General features: G+C 40.8%; 1 protein-coding gene across 1 annotated transcript in view; it reads left to right on the forward strand.

Annotated features, from left to right (window-relative positions):
• The window catches only part of pknox2 (pbx/knotted 1 homeobox 2), a 122124-nt gene that overhangs the window by 84546 nt on the left and 18784 nt on the right, over positions 1–18794 (forward strand). Inside the window, exons 5-11 of the mRNA XM_026181038.2 lie at positions 718–889; positions 5394–5579; positions 5768–5903; positions 7544–7641; positions 15447–15566; positions 15704–15780; positions 17317–17495. Coding sequence (XP_026036823.2) covers positions 718–889; positions 5394–5579; positions 5768–5903; positions 7544–7641; positions 15447–15566; positions 15704–15780; positions 17317–17495 — 968 coding nt within the window. The remainder of the gene's footprint in view (positions 1–717; positions 890–5393; positions 5580–5767; positions 5904–7543; positions 7642–15446; positions 15567–15703; positions 15781–17316; positions 17496–18794) is intronic.

Consider the following 18794-nt stretch of genomic DNA (forward strand, 5'->3'; position numbering starts at 1 on the left):
CATTCTGACTGGAAAACGTCTTTATCAAGATGTAAGATAAAGTGACTGAAATTAACACAAATTGAATTTTTCAATTGTATTATGCAGGTGCAAGTCGGTTCTAAAAGTAAACCATGCTGTTGGTGTTGTAACTAAAACAGTTATCTTCATCAGAGCAAAAGCAATTAATCACAGATAATTTGTTGCAGTTTGGAGGAACGTGAGAATGAGCACGGTGACCACACAGCTGTCATGTGGCTAAGCCTGGAGTAGCTAAAGTATAAGCAAAATAGCAGAAGCACTTTGTTTAAAGTTAAAGGTCTAAAATTTTGCAAGGTCCATTCCTGTTAAAAGGGAGTTTTTCCATTCCACTATAACCATATGTTTGCTCAAAGGGGGTTATTTATTTGTTGGGGGTTTCGCTTTATTATCATAGGATCTTTACCTTACAATATAAAGTGCCTTGTGGTGATTGTTGGTATGATTTGGCATTATATAGGTTAAATTGAGTTGAAATTTGATTGAATGATGGACTAAGTGAAGATTAGAGTTGTTTTTTTATGTAGTTAAGACATCCTTAACAACTAGAGTGGTAGAAAAGAGAGTCTCTTCAGCACTGACCTCACCTTCAAGCAATTATATTGATCTTTATAGAAAGATTCTGTTCACAGCAGAAAAGATAATATTAACAATTTTAGAAACTGACACCTACTGTGCCTCTTTATCTTTTTTCCTCAGGCATCCATTGTTTCCCCTGCTAGCATTGCTGTTTGAGAAATGTGAACAGGCCACACAGGGATCTGAATGCATCACGTCAGCCAGCTTTGATGTGGACATAGAAAACTTTGTGCACCAGCAGGAACGAGAACATAAACCCTTCTTTAGCGAAGATCCAGAATTGGACAACTTGGTAAGTCAACATATCACATGTGTTAAAGCATCAGTCATGAATTGGTGTCCTCTGAATTCAGACCTCAACATTACTGAAGCAGTGCATGAAGAAGAACTTTAGAACCTGGGGAACAATTCCTTAAGTACAAGAAAGTTAGCCAAAGACTGTGTCGAAAAATAAAGGTTGTCATTCCAAATATTAATTTTCAAGCTCACTATACTATTTGTACAGACTCTATTTTTGCCTTATACACTGTAAACGGTAAATGACCTGTATTTGTTTAGCACTTTACGTAGTCCCTAAGGACCCCAAAGTGCTTCACACTACATTCACCCATTCACTCACACATTCACACACTGGTGATGGCAAGCTACATTGTAGCCACAGCTGCCCTGGGGTGCACTGACAGAGGTGAGGCTGCCAGACACTGGCGCCAATGGGCCCTCTGACCACAACCAGTAGGCAACGGGTGAAATGTCTTGCCCAAGGACACAATGACTGAGACTACAAGACAAACTGCCAACTCTTGAGCCACGATCGCGGTGACTTTTATATTTTTATATTTTATATATATTTATAGCAGCACGGTGGCACGGTGGTTAGCACTGTTGCCACACAGCAAGAAGGTCCTGAGTTCAATTCCACCATCAGGCCTGGGTCTTTCTGTGTGGAGTTTGCATGTTCTCCCCGTGTTTGCGTGGGTTCCCTCCAGGTACTCTGGCTTCCTCCCACAGTCCAAAGACATGCAGCTTGTGGGGATAGGTCAATTGATTAATCCAAATTGCCCATAGGAGTGAATGTGAGTGCGAATGGTTGTCTGTCCCTGTGTGTTGGCCCTGCGACAGACTGGCGACCTGTCCAGGGTGTACCCCGCCTCTCGCCCTATGACAGCTGGGATAGGCTCCAGCTCCCCCCGCGACCCTGAAAAGGAGAAGCGGAAGCAAATGAATGGATGGATGGATGGATATATTTATGTATATTACATTGCTGATCCAGCTGATGATCCAGATCCAATAGAATGTATGAAGTAGGCTGTTGGAGTATCTGATAAACTTTTCTCAGTTGATGTTGAACTTTTTAGATACAAATAAAGGTGTTATCCTGTTAAACTAACACAGTGTTTTAACATTGCAGACTAATGTTAAGGTTCTATTATTAGCCAGTTGCTAGCTGCTATTTTAATGATAACAGATGGCTACGGTTGCTATCAGGTAATTGCTAATAGTTGAAAAAGCTAACATTAGTGTATATGCTGGTCAAACTTTAATATTGTTCAAATGGGAGCTTTAGTGACCTCTCAAAATTTCTCACAAAGTGTTATTGTGAGAAACAGCTCCTAATGAGGGGAAGGTCAGTGTGCCTGCTGTGTGAAGTTGCGTGTCTGAAGATGGCACTGTTGGTACCGATGCTCTTTCAAATGAATATGTAACAGTAATTAATACGTAATGCAGTAATTTCTACTGTTTTTTTACCTTCTGAGTACAGTTTTTTTTATTATCCTTAATAAGTACATGAGCTATTTTACCTTTTTAGCCACAGCTGCCTTTTATATTTTTATATACAACTATAACTGCAGTAGCCCTAAGAGGTCATACACTGCATGTACTGCAACTTCAGGAAACACCAGCAAATGGAAAGATGCTCACAATAAAGGTTGAATAAAGAACAATGGAAGTAAAAAGAAAAAAAAACTCTTAAAAAAGTTCAGAAAACTCAACAGAGGTGATTTAAAGAAGAGAAAAATGAAAAAAGAATAACAAACATACAGCTACAGTATTATATGAACCATGCGACAGAACACACATTAACTGGAACCTTTTCTCCCTCACACACCGAAGAGTCCTCCACTTCTTTTAAGAATTCTTTAGTTTGTCACTTCCACAGCTATTCTGTCTTGTTGTGTTTTGTATGCTTTTGTATGAATAGACTGTGAATATATTTTTGAATTCACCCTTTTCTTTTCCTTTTAAACAGAGTGCAGACTGATGCCATAACCAAGGTTATTTTTATTTAACTAAAACCAAACTAAAAACTTTTTATTTAACTCAAATAAAACTAGAACTAAATGAAATGATTTTGTGAAATATAAAAATAAAGAGAAAAAATTCTCTTTCTCTTTTTTTTTGTTAGTTTGGTAAAAATTGTATTACGGCTTGCCTGATGAGGCATTAATGGGTGTGTTAACTGAGACTTTGGATGTTTACAAGACTGAGTCAACAACCTTAAAAAAATGTATTCTAAGGCCTCTACTGATTTTTCTAAATCATACAATAAAATTTAAAGACTCAAACTAATACTAAAACTAATAAAAAACTTCACTAAAATTAAGTATTTTCAAGCAATTACTGCCTGTCTTCCTACTGGCGGCCAACTTTTCTGTTCCTGAACCTCTTTTTTGTAACATAAATCTTAACAGATGTGGCTCTGTGTCTGCATTGAATCCCATTTTTGCTATTCCCAAGTATTCAGTCCTTTTTAAAGTAATTTTCCCATCTTCTCTGTACACAACAGTTAGAAATAATTATAAATTACGAGAAGGAGGAAGCTGATAATCTTCTATGACAAAAGGGGGGGAGGAGTTGAAGCCAGACAGACACAAAGACACAGACAAGGAATTAGGAAAAAAGTGCACTCTTCTCATTACAGTACTTGCAGGCTGACAAGTGCTGAACAGTCAATTAACCCTGCATCTGTGTGTTTTATGAGGTAATGGGAATAGGCGTCTCTGCCAGAGGACACTAACTCTTCCATAGGGCAGTAATGCTACGCTGGGCCTGACTGGCTGCGATGAGGACAAGAGTTACTGGTCCCTTGATTAAGCAAGTGCAGTTTAATTAGCTGATTTATCTCCTCCTTGGCCAAGTGCTTTTCTGACCATTCTGTTGACCTTGGATGGCAACTTTGAAGGTGTGCCATCTTGTATCACACAGAGTGAAGAAAAGCCAGGCAGCTGATGATATATATATATTGTCAGTGATTCCTGTTGTCACTTCAGCCAAACCAACAAACCAAATTTCACTCAATGACAGATCATAACTTAGTAGAAAAACAACGCAAAACAAAAATCATGTTTCTCATTTCTTCTCAGTAGCTGTCAGCAGTTTATCCTTTAATAGGCTGTTCCTTAGCAACACAACTGCAACGAATTGGAGTTGTTAAATATTAGACACTGGTCTATTGAAAACTGTGTAAATGGCTTTCAAAGTCTTATACTTCTTATAGAACTTCTAAATATAATTATTTTCTTCACAAAGCATACAGTATTTCTACTTGCATAAATTAATATAACTATTTAAAAGCAAAAATTTAGCTGGGTCGATATTATGAGTACCCTGAAAAACTAAGCACCAACCACCGTGCACTGCGCTGCAGTCATGCGCTTTAAATTTGTAATGCTGTAAAATCAAGTGAAACCCGAGGGTTATCTTCCAAATCATACACAGAAAAAAAAAACTTCAGCAAGGGTTTGAGCTGTCACCTGACAAGGAAAACAAAAAACAAACAAAATGAGTTCACAGTTGAGAAAATAGTTGCTCACAAAGGAAGAAATGGATATACAAAGTTATCACAGCATTTCCAAGTGCCAAGGATTGGAGTGAGATGTGTCATCAAGAAATTACAGACCAAACATGACAGAGTTAGCAAGTGAAATAATTTAAAGAGTCTGAAAAGACAAATAGTGAGATGTGTATAAAGACCCCAAAACAACTGCCAAGACACTGGTGAATGACTTAGCCAGGATATGTAATCTTAAAAGCACAGCCACTAGAACCCTGTATAGGAATGTACTGCAAAGTTGCAGACCAAGAAAAACTTAATCTTACAGCCAGAGTGCAGTATGCACTTTGATACTGGTGCATGTCTTGGTAAAATTAGAAGAGCATGAAGAACATGGCAGCTTGTTAACTAATCTAAATAGAACTAAACCTTGACAGCCTTAACACATACACTTCACTCACACACTACTGTGATGATGATGATGCTTAATGTAAAAACATTTGTAGTCCACAGACATTGAGTGGAAAGGCTCCAGATGTTTTTTTTAGTTTGTTTTACTGAATGTGATGCACTTCCCAAATGTTTATTGAGTCACTCAGGCCCCCGTGGGTCTTCCGTATTAAGGATTTTTTAATCTGTTACCTGGACTCTGTTTTAAAGACATTACCCAGCATTACGGATGGGTACCAGAAGTTAAATAATTACAACAAGAAACCAGAAGATTTGCATTTATTCCAAAATGTATTAATATATATACGGATCAGTGATGCAGGTCAGTCAGCAGTCTGCATCTGTAAATACCATTACCAATGATTTTTGATTTTGACATTAGACGTTACAGATCTTTGTAACATAAATTGCAATAAAACCAAATGCCAGCAATATCCATGAGACCAACATCAAACGTATTCTTCTGTTCATGGTTGTTAACCTGGTGTTTTAAAGGTAAGGTGTTCGCTAAAAGTCATCAGTGTTTTAGAAGGTGAATGTGATCTGTTTCATATTTTGTCTTTGCTGCTCTCAGATGGTAAAGGCCATTCAGGTGTTGCGAATCCACCTACTCGAACTAGAGAAGGTCAATGAGCTTTGTAAGGACTTCTGCAACCGTTACATCACTTGTCTCAAGACCAAGATGCACAGCGATAACCTCCTCCGTAATGACCTCGGAGGGCCCTATTCTCCGTCACACACCAGTCTCAGCATGCAGCAGGTCAGTGATGGACCCACCGTGGAGCTTAGAGTTCCTTAATGGTACCTAGCGTAATAATGCAGTAATGTAGTGTTTCCCTTGATACGCCATTCATCAGCAGGTAAATTTTGCTGTTGGTTATCACACACAAGCAATAGCTTTCCCCCCCTTAGAGTTGCTCACCAGTGTCTCCCTCTGTTATCCCCCAGGAACTAATTCAGACCTCCTCTCCATCCATGACCTCTGTCTCCAGCTCTGTTAACCCTTCAGGGATTGTGGTGCCTGCTGGAGGGCTGCAACAGGGGAATGTCGCCATGACCACCATCAACTCTCAAGTGGTCTCGGGTAAGCGTGTCAATTCACATGAGCACTATAAAACAAAATTTGGCCTGACACTATCGACCTTTTTTTTCCATATGGCTCTATGACCCAATGTGTGAAGAAGAGGTGCTACAAAAATGTAAAACTCAGTGTAACTTATTCAGTAAACTACCACCTCTAAATAGGGTCTCCATAGATTTTGGGACAGTCAGTGACATACAGCTAATGATAAATAAATAAAATCGCATAGGTGGTTCTGTTGTTTTCTGCACACTTACCTGAGCCTTAGCCCAATCACTCTCAACACTTTCAAATAGTACTCCACATTTTCTCTCTCGTTCTGATCAGAGGAAATATTTGACACCAGCTATCCAAAGCACCATTTCCTGACTTTTAATAACTATCATATTCAAATTCAAAATTCAAATTTTATTTGTCACGTACACAGTCATACACAGTACGATATGTAGTGAAATGCTTGGACAACTGCTCGTGACCTAAAGAAAACAAAAAAGGAAAGGCTATGAATAAGATAGGAAATAAATATGAAAAATTAAAAAGGGTAAATTTAACTAGGAAGGAATAAAATATAAATTAAGGTTAAAAATGAAATAACTGTACAACACAAATTAGAATGAAGGGTAAATTTAACTGGGAAGAATAAGATAAAATATATAAATTAAAGTTGAAAATAAAATAACTGTACAACAAAATACACAATACACAATATAGAACTATATAAGAATGTATGAAGAAATCTAAATATAAATAAATATATACACAATAACAGCAGCTGTACAAGTATTAACTGGAAATGAAGAATATAGTGACCAGTGTTGTGCAAAAAAACAATGTCCAGAAAGTCCAGTGTGTGTGTAAGAACCATATGTGTGGGTCAGTACTGTGTGGTGGTGTGATTGAGAGACCGTATCGCCTGCGGGAAGAAGCTCCTCCTCAGTCTCTCTGTGTTGGTCTTCAAATGAATACTTTTCTTATTATTTGCACTGTGTTTATCAGTTTGACTTTGATCTTTTTTCTTTGCGTCATTTTGGGGTTATCATTATAAAGCATTTTCATATTATTAGTATAAAACTCAATTGTTTGTTGAGCATAATGACAAATAAAAATAGTCATTAGCATGCTTTTGATCAATCAGTATACACGCATGTTTACTATTCCATTGCTATTATATACACATATCATTAGCTACATGTTTGTGGCTGTGTTTTGTATAGCTGGTATCAGAGGGTCATGATAAGTATCCATCACAGAGAGCTTGGCTGGCAGGTTCTTGTAATGTCAAGCCTGTACAGTGAAATGTTAATCCTGCCCTCTGGAAAATCCTTTTAACCCAAAATAAATCAATGTCTCTCCCTTTGATCACGACATACTGAAGAGCTCAAACAGACTGTGATAAGAGTGTCTTGATCAAGGCTAATTAAGCCAGCAGCAAAAACACACTCCTCCTTCTCCTTGTTCTCTGTGTTTTTTTTCTGGGTTAAAGGGCAGTAATGCACTTTGAATTTATCATTTAGTCTCTTGTTTGCTGTGTGTTTGATTGCAAGGCTGACAAGCAGTTAATAAGCTCTGGTGCTAGTGTAGAATCTGGCTTCTAGTAGCTGCTGAAGACACTTGATACTCATGGCAGCAAATTATCCCCTCAGGTGGGACCCTGTACCAGCCAGTTGCCATGGTGACATCGCAAGGGCAAGTGTTAACTCAGGCGCTGCCTCCGGGAACCATTCAGATCCAGAACTCACAGGTAAAGCTGTCTGAACCACAATGCTTTCTGGCCAACGTTGTCACTCCTCCTTGTGCCCTCACCACCTATGGTCTCAATTTGTTCTTTACATCTCTCAGACCTCCCCAGTGGGTCTTTTCATTGTCTGTCTGAACATAGCCTCCTGCTGCTAAACAAAATAGAAATTGTTTATTCCCCTGATGTTTGGGGAGCCTTTGTGATACCATGCCACTGCAGATGAATATCAGTTAAAGACAAATTTGTGGATGATGTGATTTAGGTAGATACAAGAAATAAATCTCGGATCTCATACAAAAGACTAATTCATTTAGTCATTCATTTTTCATTGTTCAAAAACCTTTTGTTAAAAACAAAAAGTACAGGACATTTGAGATGTGAACAGAACAGAAGTAAAATATTTCAGAATTTTTATGAACAGGAAATATTAGGATCACAAATGTTTTATCGCCAAAAGATTTAGAAACTCATATGAATGACTGAATTTTTTTTTATTGCACAGGGGCAGATTTCTGGTTTTAGTATTTTAGTTCAATTTAGATTGTCAAAAAGCTTCTGGAATTGTTTAGAATAGCTGGGACATTTGCTGTATGCCTGCTCTGTGACTGTTGGTTTGTTGTAAATATGAGGATACTTATTTTAGAAAATCATTACTCTGAAGGCAACAGAACCTTCAAAGGAAGGGTCTGTTGACTCACAAGTGAATGCCAAAAAGTGAACAGATGATCCACACAGTAATAGTGATGAATATCATATGGAATATTAACATTGAAGCTTGCTGTTATGCACAGTAAATAACATAAGAATAATACGGACAATGTGTCAAATTAGTTAGCCAAACTGTATGTTTAGGACAAAACGCCTTGTAATTAATAGATGAAGTATTTTAGACAAGAAGGGCTCGTGCAAATGTATATTATAGGTTCCCTTATGTTTGTGTTAGGGATATCTTATTTTTTAGCCTTATTTAAAATGTATTATTTAAAAAGTTGTTTTTTACCCTGATGATTTTTTAAATTGTTTTAAAATTTGCCAGAGCTTTAGCCTCTTTCAACTCTTCTGTGTGCACCTTGGAAGTCAGTTTAGTCTACAAGTCACAAAACACTTATTATCTACCTCACATTGAATCAGTAATGTGATAATTGCAGATTTCTACAAGTTGGAACACCTTGAGAAATTGTTCAAGTGTGAAACAATTGTACAAGTTCCACAACCATACCCAAATGCAAATGCCTAAATGCACTGAGTTGCTGCCACTGAGTGTATGGCTGACTAGATATTTGCTTTAACAAGTTAACAATGATTTCTCTTTTTAGTCTCTGTCAGTACCCTCACCGTAGCATTTGAATCAACAAATCATTCTGAGAAAGGAGTATCCTAACAGTAATATATTACTGTTCTTAAATTCAGGGCAACAATTAGAGAACACTTAAAGAGAGAAAACAGGCAAGGCCTGAAGGCAAAATAACAAAATGGTTTCAAGAAAAGTATCAAAATAAGACAGAACATAATGACAACTACAAAAATAGACACGGAAGCACATAATATACAAGAAAAAATACAGAGAGGCACAAGAAATTAACCAAAGTAGTCATAAACAAAGCAGACAGTATGACAGTATTACTACTACTACTAACGCCACTGACTATGACGTATATAAAAGACTAGGACATTCAGTATTAGGTTCTTTAGTAGCCTTCAGTATCAGCCTTCCTACAAGCTGGCAAATTACTCATACTGTATAACATTTTGTCTTTCTCTAAGACTTTTAAAGTAGTCATTATATAGGCAAAAATACTTTATCATCATAATTTTACTGTAGGAGTGATACCCAGGGACTAATTTTTGAGTGGTTTAGGTAGGAGAGGACTATCACCTTTTCAAACCTTTATGACTTTTCTTTTGTTGTGTAGCGCCTCATCTCTGTTTGGGAAGGAGTACAAAGGCTCCTCTAAAGCATAGAGTATCAGGTACTGGAACCCTTCCTATGTCTATGTACAAGATACAGTCACAACAAAGACTTAAGACACCAACAGCTGAAGAACAGACAAAATATATTGGATGAAAGTTGGATGAACATAAAAACATGAATAAAAAAATGTGGTTTCTTAATAAATTGTGTGTCTGGCATTAGCGGTAATCTAACCTTGATTGTGATTTCATAGCATAACTCTATTACAGAAAATAGAGTTGTGGGTGTAAGAGGCTATATATCGATCTGTATGAACAGCAGTTTAATTATTACAAATTCATTGTGTTTGGAATTTAAGGTTTACTTTAACAATCTCCGCCCACTCTGTTGTTGTGGAGATTTCAAACAAATTTATGACAAAGAACGGCTCCATGCTGGAACCAAGGCTCCAAGCAGAGCCAATCAACAGGCTGTACACTTGCCTTTTCTGAATGGGGGGAAAAGAAAAGAAATGGGGCAGAGAAATTTAACAGTGTTCTGTGTTGGTTTGAAGAGCGGCTCAGTTTCATGTAATTCTGTGACAGTAACAGTGACCCAGCTGGTGCTGAGTTCTACATGCGTGCTGGGAATTGAACACAGCCCCTTCGCCACTTTGCCGACAAGCCCCGAGTAATCACACTCTGAGGCTCGGTGCTGCCAATTAATTTAACCTCGCTTTCTCCTGGAACACACACACTCCCAGGACAGAAGGAGCCACGTGACACACAGCTGCAACTGTAATGAGTCTTGTTTTGTGTTGGGAGAATGAGGGGGGATCTGTGTGAATGTCTATTTATGGGCATTATGTGGGTTGTAGGTGGGTGAGGGTCAGCATCTCCGTGTCTGTGGATTCTTTCCACACTATTCTGCGTGGAACCTAATAATAGTGGGGCATAATGATTTCCCTCCAACAAAATATACAACTTACATGAAACTAGAGGACCAATGAGAGGACCTAGTCAGGAGGATTTAACCCATGGGGGTGTTAGATTTATTAATAGAAAAAAACAAGCAATGTCCCATTTGTATACAAAATATACTCTGTCTTGGGGACTGAAACGGCTCCAAATAGTAGGAATGAATGATACTAGGAAAATGGTTGGTTGATTTCTTGGCACTGACTGAGCTTTTAGGCACAGTCCACAAGATTTGAATAGGGTTAGGTCAGGGTTTGGGGTAAGCCATTCCAGAAGTTTAATGTTAGCTACTGCATGTATTTCAAAACCAGTTTTGATCTTTAGGATTATTGTTCTATTAGAAAGGCCAACTGTGCCCAAGTTTCAACCATCCAACTGTTCATTTGGGGTGAAGTTTAGAATTTGGAGGTAGTCCTAGAACTTCATTATTCAATGTAGCACTGTGCAATGTAGCACTGTGCAATGTAGCACTAGCAGCAAAATAGCTCCAGAGCAATGATCAATTATTTTTGCTCTGGGGATGCTTTCAGTTCATGGCATTAATGGGTTTTGTGTTATTTCTGAACATCCTAGCCAATTTCCTCTCATTTGATAGATCTAAATAATTTGTATTAATAACTTAATGACTCCAGGAGGCCTTCCAACTTGTGTAAATCTACAATTCTTTATTTATTGCTGTCAAATAAATCCCCCCAAATGACCTTGGCCTTGTTAAGTTAAAATAGACTGTAGAACCCTGAGCTCCTCTTCATGAATCGCTACCTTATCGTGGTGGAGGGGTTTGTGTGTCCCGGGGATCTCAGGGGCTATGTTGTCTGGGGGCTTTTGCCCCCTGGTAGGGTCTCCCATGGCAAATTGGTCCTGGGTGAGGGACCAGACAAAGAGCGATTCAGAAGACCCTTATGGAGAAAACATCGAGGGAACAGTTTACCCTGCCCGGGATAGGGTTACCGGGGCCCCGCCCTGGAGCCAGGCCCGGGGAGGGTGCCCGAGGGCGAGCGTCTGGTGGCTGGGCCTTAGTCCATGGGGCCCGGCTGGGCACAGCCCGAAAAGGGGATATGGGCCCATCCTCCCGCAGGCCCACCACCCACAGGAGGCGCCTTAGGGGTCAGGTGCATTGTGTGCCGGGCGGCGGCCAGGAGCGGAAACCCTGGCAGACTGATACCCGGCTGCCAAGACTGGCAGTTGGGACATGGAATGTCACCTCTCTGGTGGGGAAGGAGCCTGAGTTAGTGTGTGATGTTGAGAGGTACCGGCTAGATATAGTCGGGCTCACCTCAACGCATGGCTTGGGCTCTGGAACCAGTCTCCTGGATAGGGGCTGGACTCTGTCTCAGTCTGGAGTTGCCCCCGGTGAGAGGCGGTGGGCTGGGGTGGGTATTCTAATATCCCCTCGGCTTGCTGCCGGTATGTTGGGGTTTTTCCCGGTGGATGAGAGGGTTTGTTCCCTGCGCCTTAGGGTCGGGGAACAGGTCCTGACTGTCATCTGCGCTTATGCGCCGAGTGGCAGTTCGGAGTACCCAGCCTTCTTAGAGTCCCTGGGTGGGGTGCTGGAAGGCGCTCCACCTGGAGACTCTGTTGTCCTACTGGGAGACTTCAATGCTCACGTAGGTAATGACAGCGAGACCTGGAGGGGCGTGATTGGGAGGAACGGCCTCCCTGATCTGAACCCGAGTGGTGTTTTGTTATTGGACTTCTGTGCTTCTCACAGTTTGGCCATAACGAACACCTTGTTCGAACATAAGAGTGTCCATAAGTGCACGTGGCACCAGGATGCTCTAGACCGCAGGTCGATGATCGATTTTGTAATCGTATCACCAGACCGGCGACCATATGTTCTGGACACTTGGGTAAAGAGAGGGGCTGAGCTGTCAACTGATCACCACCTGGTGGTGAGTTGGATCAGGTGGTGCGGGAGGACGGTGGACAGACCTGGTGCACCTAAACCCGTAGTGAGGGTGTGCTGGGAACGTCTAGCAGAGGCTGCAGTCCGCGAGATCTTCAACACACACCTCCGGCAGAGCTGGGGACATTGAGTCCCCATTGCCGAAGCTACTGCATTGAGCTGTGGTTGCAAGGTGGTTGGCGTGGTGGTAATCCCCAAACGAAATGGTGGACACCAGAGGTGACGGGAGCCACCAGGCTGAAGAGGGAGTCCTATCGGGCTTGGTTAGCCTGTGGTACTGGAAAGGAGAGTTCGTCCGCTAGTCGAACCTTGGATACAGGAGGAACAATGCGGTTTTCGTCCTGGTCGCGGAACACTGGACCAGCTCTTTATCCTCTCAAAGATACTTGAGGGTGCATGGGAGTTTGCCCAACCAGTCTAAATGTGTTTTGTGGACTTGGAGAAGGCATTCGACCGTGTCCCTTGGGGTGTCCTGTGGGAGGTGCTGCGGGAGTATGGGGTGTCTGGCCCATTGTTACGGGCCATTCGATCCCTATACAACCGTTGCAAGAGCTTGGTTCGCATTGGCGGCAATAAGTCGGACTTGTTCCCGGTGGGTGATGGGCTCTGCCAGGGCTGCCCTTTGTCACCGATTCTGTTCATAATTTTTATGGACAGGATTTCTAGGCGCAGCCAAGGGGTGGAGGGCTTTCACTTTGGTGGCCTCAGAATCTCATCTCTGCTTTTCGCGGATGATGTGGTTCTGTTGGCTTCATCGGGTGAAGGCCTCCAGCTCACACTGGAACGGTTCGCAGCCGAGTGTGAAGCAGCGGGAACGAGGATCAGCACCTCCAAATCTGAGGCCAAGTTGTTAGGATGCCTGGGTCGTTGACCCAGGGTTGTTGAGTTTATTATATTATTTATAATTTCTAGTCTTTGGTTTCTTTGAGTTCTGTCTTATGGTTTATGTCTCTGTCTTCTCTAGTTGCTCTGTCTCCCCTGTCAGCTGTATCCCCTTGTCTAGTTCGCGTCTCTGTGTATCCTTAGTTGCTATATCCCCGTTTCCAGTCAGTCTCTGTTCCCTCTGTTGCAGTGCGTGCGAGTCTGTGTCTTTAGTTCAGTCTGTGTCAGGTTTACTGTTTTATTTTGAAGGTCCTTGTCTGAGGTTAATGTATCTGGTTTCGCTTCCCCTTGTCTCGTTAGGCCTGATTTGCCCCAGCTGTGTTTCCCTCCTGTTACCCATTCCCTGATTGCTCCCTCTGTGTATTTAAGCCCTGTGTTTCTCTGTGTCTGTGTCGCGATCTACCGCTTACCTAGCTGTGTGTTCTGTCAGTTTTCCGATGTAAGTTTATTTTGATTTTTTCCCCCAGTTATGTTATATTTGAGTTTAACATTAAAGCTGTTTTGAGTTCACATCTGGCTCCGGAGTCTGCACCTTGGGTCCTATTCCTGTCTGCACACAGCCACTCATAACACATGGTTCTCAGCCGGAAAAGGGTGGAGTGCCAACTCCGGGTCGGGGATGAGTTCCTGCCCCAAGTGGAGGAGTTCAAGTATCTCGGGGTCTTTTTCGCGAGTGATGGGAGAAGGGAGCCGGAGATCGACAGACGGATTGGTGCGGCGGCTGCAGTGATGCGGACGCTGCACCGGTCCGTCGTGGTGAAGAGGGAGCTGAGTGTAAAAGTGAAGCTCTCAATTTACCGGTCGATCTACGTCCCTACCCTCACCTATGGCCATGAGCTGTGGGTAGTGACCGAAAAAACGAGATCGCGGATACAAGCGGCGGAAATGAGCTTCCTCCGAAGGGTGGCTGGCCTCTCCCTTAGAGATGGGGTGAGAAGTTCAGCCATCCGGGAGGGGCTCAGAGTAGAGCCGCTGCTCCTCCACATTGAAAGGAGCCAGCTGAGGTGGTTCGGGCATCTGACAAGGATGCCTCCTGGGCGCCTCCTGGGGTTGGTGTTCCGGGCATGTGCCACCGAGAGGAGGCCCCCAGGGCAGACCCAGGACACGCTGGAGAGATTATATCTCTCGGCTGGCCTGGGAACGCCTTGGTGTTCCCCCCGATAAGCTGGAGGAGGTGGCTGGGGAGAGGGAGGTCTGGACTTCTCTGCTTAGGCTGCTGCCCCCGCGACCCGGCCCCGGATAAAGCGGATGAAGATGGATGGAACCCTGAGCACCACTTTTTAAGATTTAAGTGAATGTATGTAAATGTTTGAGCCTAAATATTGAATACTTGTTTTTTATATGCTGTGCAATCATCCTAAAAAAAAATAAAAATAAAAAATAAAACAGTTCAAAGAAATTATTAAAAAGCCCAAATTACCACGGGGGAAAAAAAAAGAAAAAATACAAAACAATATAAGTCATGCTTTAATTAGAAATAGTGAATTATTTATCATTAATTAGAACATAATAATGAAGAATATCACTAGATGTTTTCCCTTTACTATCTAATAAGCCATGTGCAAACTTTATCTTAAGCATGACTGTGATAAAAATGATTTCTTCGCCAAATAGCAAACCTAAATGTTCTTACAACAGTTAAAAATATTTGCAGTTAGTTGTCTCAGCCAGACATGAACTCACATACTCACACACATCCATATGCAGGCTGTCAAAGACTGTCAATAGTCTGAGAGCATCTCGTCCTTCAGCACTCACACTCCAAACAGTAACATCTGAATAATGATTTCTCACTGAACACAAAGGCTGGTGTACTACAGGTCAACACCAATGAAAATCCAAGCAAACACAGGCCCACTCTGCATCAGCGTCACTCTAGCTCACCGACGCCAAACTGTGAAACTCAAAGTCCAAGCACCACACATATAACAGACTAGTCACGGGTACTGCTTCTTTATATTTTAAGTATCATTACTCAAATTCAGTTACCATGGTGACACTTGAGGAGGTGTTTCTGCCCTTGCCATAGGAAAAAAAAAAAGGTAATTGGTAGTCTGAGTTTGTTTCCGTGGCAACAATAACTAAGCCCTATGGTCTTTTCCCTTTTTTCTTTTCTTCCTCTTTCTTTCCTTTCTGTTGTCTGTGAATAAAGGTAAATGTGGACCTGTCCTCCTTGTTGGACAGTGAAGACAAGAAGTCTAAGAATAAGAGGGGAGTCCTGCCCAAACACGCCACCAACATCATGCGCTCCTGGCTCTTCCAGCATCTCATGGTGAGACGCAGGCAGACATTTACACTGTGTTTGAGGGCAAGACTTTTCAGTGTTTAACATAATTATGGTGCGGCACATTCCATTTTAACAGCTGGAAACTGCTTGAAAACTGAAATGTCGTTTCCTACTTCTTGCAGCACCCATATCCAACAGAAGATGAGAAAAGACAGATTGCAGCACAAACAAGTCTGACTCTCTTGCAAGTAAACAACTGGTAAGATTTTGTAATCCCAAAAAGGCCTCATGTTGCATGTGTAAAAGCAAAACACGGCTTCATATTTTTATTTAAAAAAGTAAGACAAAGTTTTCTTTAGACATAGACATATACGCTTTATTAATCCGATGCAAGGGAAATTCGTTTTGTGAAGATATTTTAGAGATATTTTAGAAAATTATTAATTGAAATAAATGAAAAATAGTGTACAAAAAAGCCAAAATGCTATTATATGCACACATTTATATAAATAGCTAAAATGCAGTGGAAGTGATAATGTATACATATGCATTTTTTAAACAGTATTTATCCTGTGTGGGTATTATATAGTCTGACTGCTGTCAGGATGAAGGACCTGTGACAGTGATCTGTCCTACTGCTGAGGGACCTGTTCAGGGTCCCCACAGTCTTTTAGAAGTGTTGTCCATAATAGACATCAGTTTGACTAACATCCTCCTCTCACCCACTTCCTCTGTGGAGTCTAGCGCACTGGCTCTCTTCATCAGCGTTTTAATCCATGTACTGTTTCTCCCCAGCAGACAACCATATAAAAGCTTGGAGTAGCAATCACTGTGTCATAAAAGGTCCTACATACACTAAAAGACCTCAGCCTGCACATCAGATCGAACAAACTTTGGCCCTTCTTCTACAGAGCATGAATGTTAAGCTTTAAATTGAACTTGACTATGCTGGCATATCCGAGTACATCATTGATACAGTGGCACCATCTCCTGGTTGTATACACCAAGTACATGTGGAACAACCTCTCCCTCTCTCCCTCTCTCCCTCTCTCTCTTCTTGTTTCTTGTGTTCCTTTTTCCTGATACTGCTACCACTTGGCATCGCTATATCTATCACTACAGCTGTCATTACCAGTGTGTCTGTATCTGGAAATCCCACAGGATCTTTGCTCAACCTTCTGAGATATAGAGGAGACCATACTCAGCACAAATGTACAACTATACAATGCCAGCCACTTAGTTATGGCATTTCATGTATACTCTACCTAGTAGTATCTTACACCCTGCTGTTATGTCCAGAATTGTCTCAGGAGCATCTTTACACCTCCACCTGGGGTCTTTTCTGCTGTGATAGACCCCAGCCTCTATGGATCTTGTGCTTAGAGCTTGTTCCTGTGCTGCCATGATTAGTGCTATCTTTCAGTCCAGCTTTCTCCACAAGTAGAATTTCACAGTGTCAGCCACTTCTATCTTCCCATGGTACTGTGGAGGGTCCTGACTTTCAGTCTATCCTTAGAGAGAGAGAGAGAAAGAGAGAAAAAAATAAATAAAGACAATTTGATATAAAAGTGCATTAAAATTTTTCATTAGGGTATGGTTTAATCAAATGATAACATTTTGAAGTGTTGATGGTCATATTCAAAGTTTTGTGTGTACTTGTTTTTCATTTTATGTCTTCCTTAAATCTCGGTACTGTTTAGTAGAACTAATTAGATATGTGAAAGACATGCAGAGTAATTAAGTTGGATTCATAGGTGTTACTTTTCCTAATATGACTTCTTTGGTATTTTCACAGGTTCATCAATGCTCGTCGACGTATCCTTCAGCCTATGTTAGATGCCAGTAATCCTGACCCAGCTCCTAAAGCGAAGAAGATGAAGTCCCAGCATCGTCCAACACAGCGCTTTTGGCCCGACTCTATTGTGGCTGGTGTATTGCAGACGCACAGATCTCAGACAGGAAGCAACTCAGACAGTATGCCAACAGTTACATTTTCCAAGAAAAGCAAAGCAAAGCAAACAGCTTTCTTTGGGCATTAAATAATCCTTTACTTTTTAATTTTTCTTTAATGTCTTCTTGATTTTTGTTTTGTAAAGCACTTTGAGTGCTCCAAGAGAGTAGAAAAGTGCCATATAAGAACTATTTACCATTTACCAGCCATAGATGCTTACTTGTAATTTAAAGATCACAAATAGCTCTTTCTAGCTATACATGAACATTTAAATTTTTACATGTCATCTCTTAAAATATAGTTGAAATATAGTGTTTGGAAAAATATTTTTTATACACAATCAATTATAGTAGTAGAAACAGTAAAAACAAACAGCAGAAACACAGCAGCCGTCAACTGTGGCTGTTATGGGATACAGTCTAAATTTAATGTCTGTGATTTTGCTTGCTTGACTATGATGTGTTTGTCCTACAGTGATCACTATAGCTATGATATGTACTTGAATTTGGAGGGAATATTGATAAACGGTAAAATTGTACACATTGTACAAAAAAATAAACAAACTAAAAGCGTGTCTGCTTGAATCCAAACCACTAGATGGCACTATTACCACTCTTTTGTTTAATTTTTTTTAGACTATCAGTTTCTTTAAAAATGTGTCCTAAATCAATCAATAGCTCAGCCTGCACTCATGTGTACAAACAAGTCTCTTGGGAATAGTTTTCTTTTACTGCTACACGGTAGGCTGTAGACCTCAGTTACTTATGCAATTTGTTATCTCCTGTCACAGTACTGCAGCTGGTACGAGTATAGACAAGTAAAAGAAAGCTTCCCTACTGGAGTGCAAATATAGATAAAAGGCAGGGTAAGAATTAATTTCAGTGGCAGACAAAGTCTACGTAACGTTTTGCAAGGTAAAATTGATCAAACTGGTGTGTAGGATCCCATATGGAAAAGCAATAGAAAAAACTTATAAAAGACTTGCATAAGATTTGGCCTACTTCATATAGTGAATCATATAAGGCTTATATGATTTACTCATGAAAGTGGCCACTTTCTCATTACTTTCAGATATTGTTTTAGGAAGTATCCAAAACATACAAGTTTCATTTATATAATTTTTCAAGGGATCTTATATCTGTTGTCACTCTTGTATGCTTTTCATACAAGTTTCACACAAGACAGATACAAACTTTATAAGATTTATATATATCTTTTCCATATGGGATGGTTTTTTTCAGGTGGCTCCCAAAATTGAGTCTCTGGCCCTGTAGCCACTCTGAATATTGGCTAAGTGAAATTTCTAAATAATACTGAAGCAT

Source organism: Astatotilapia calliptera, chromosome 10 (assembly GCF_964374335.1).
Source record: "Astatotilapia calliptera chromosome 10, fAstCal68.1, whole genome shotgun sequence".
Classification (NCBI taxonomy): domain Eukaryota; kingdom Metazoa; phylum Chordata; class Actinopteri; order Cichliformes; family Cichlidae; genus Astatotilapia; species Astatotilapia calliptera.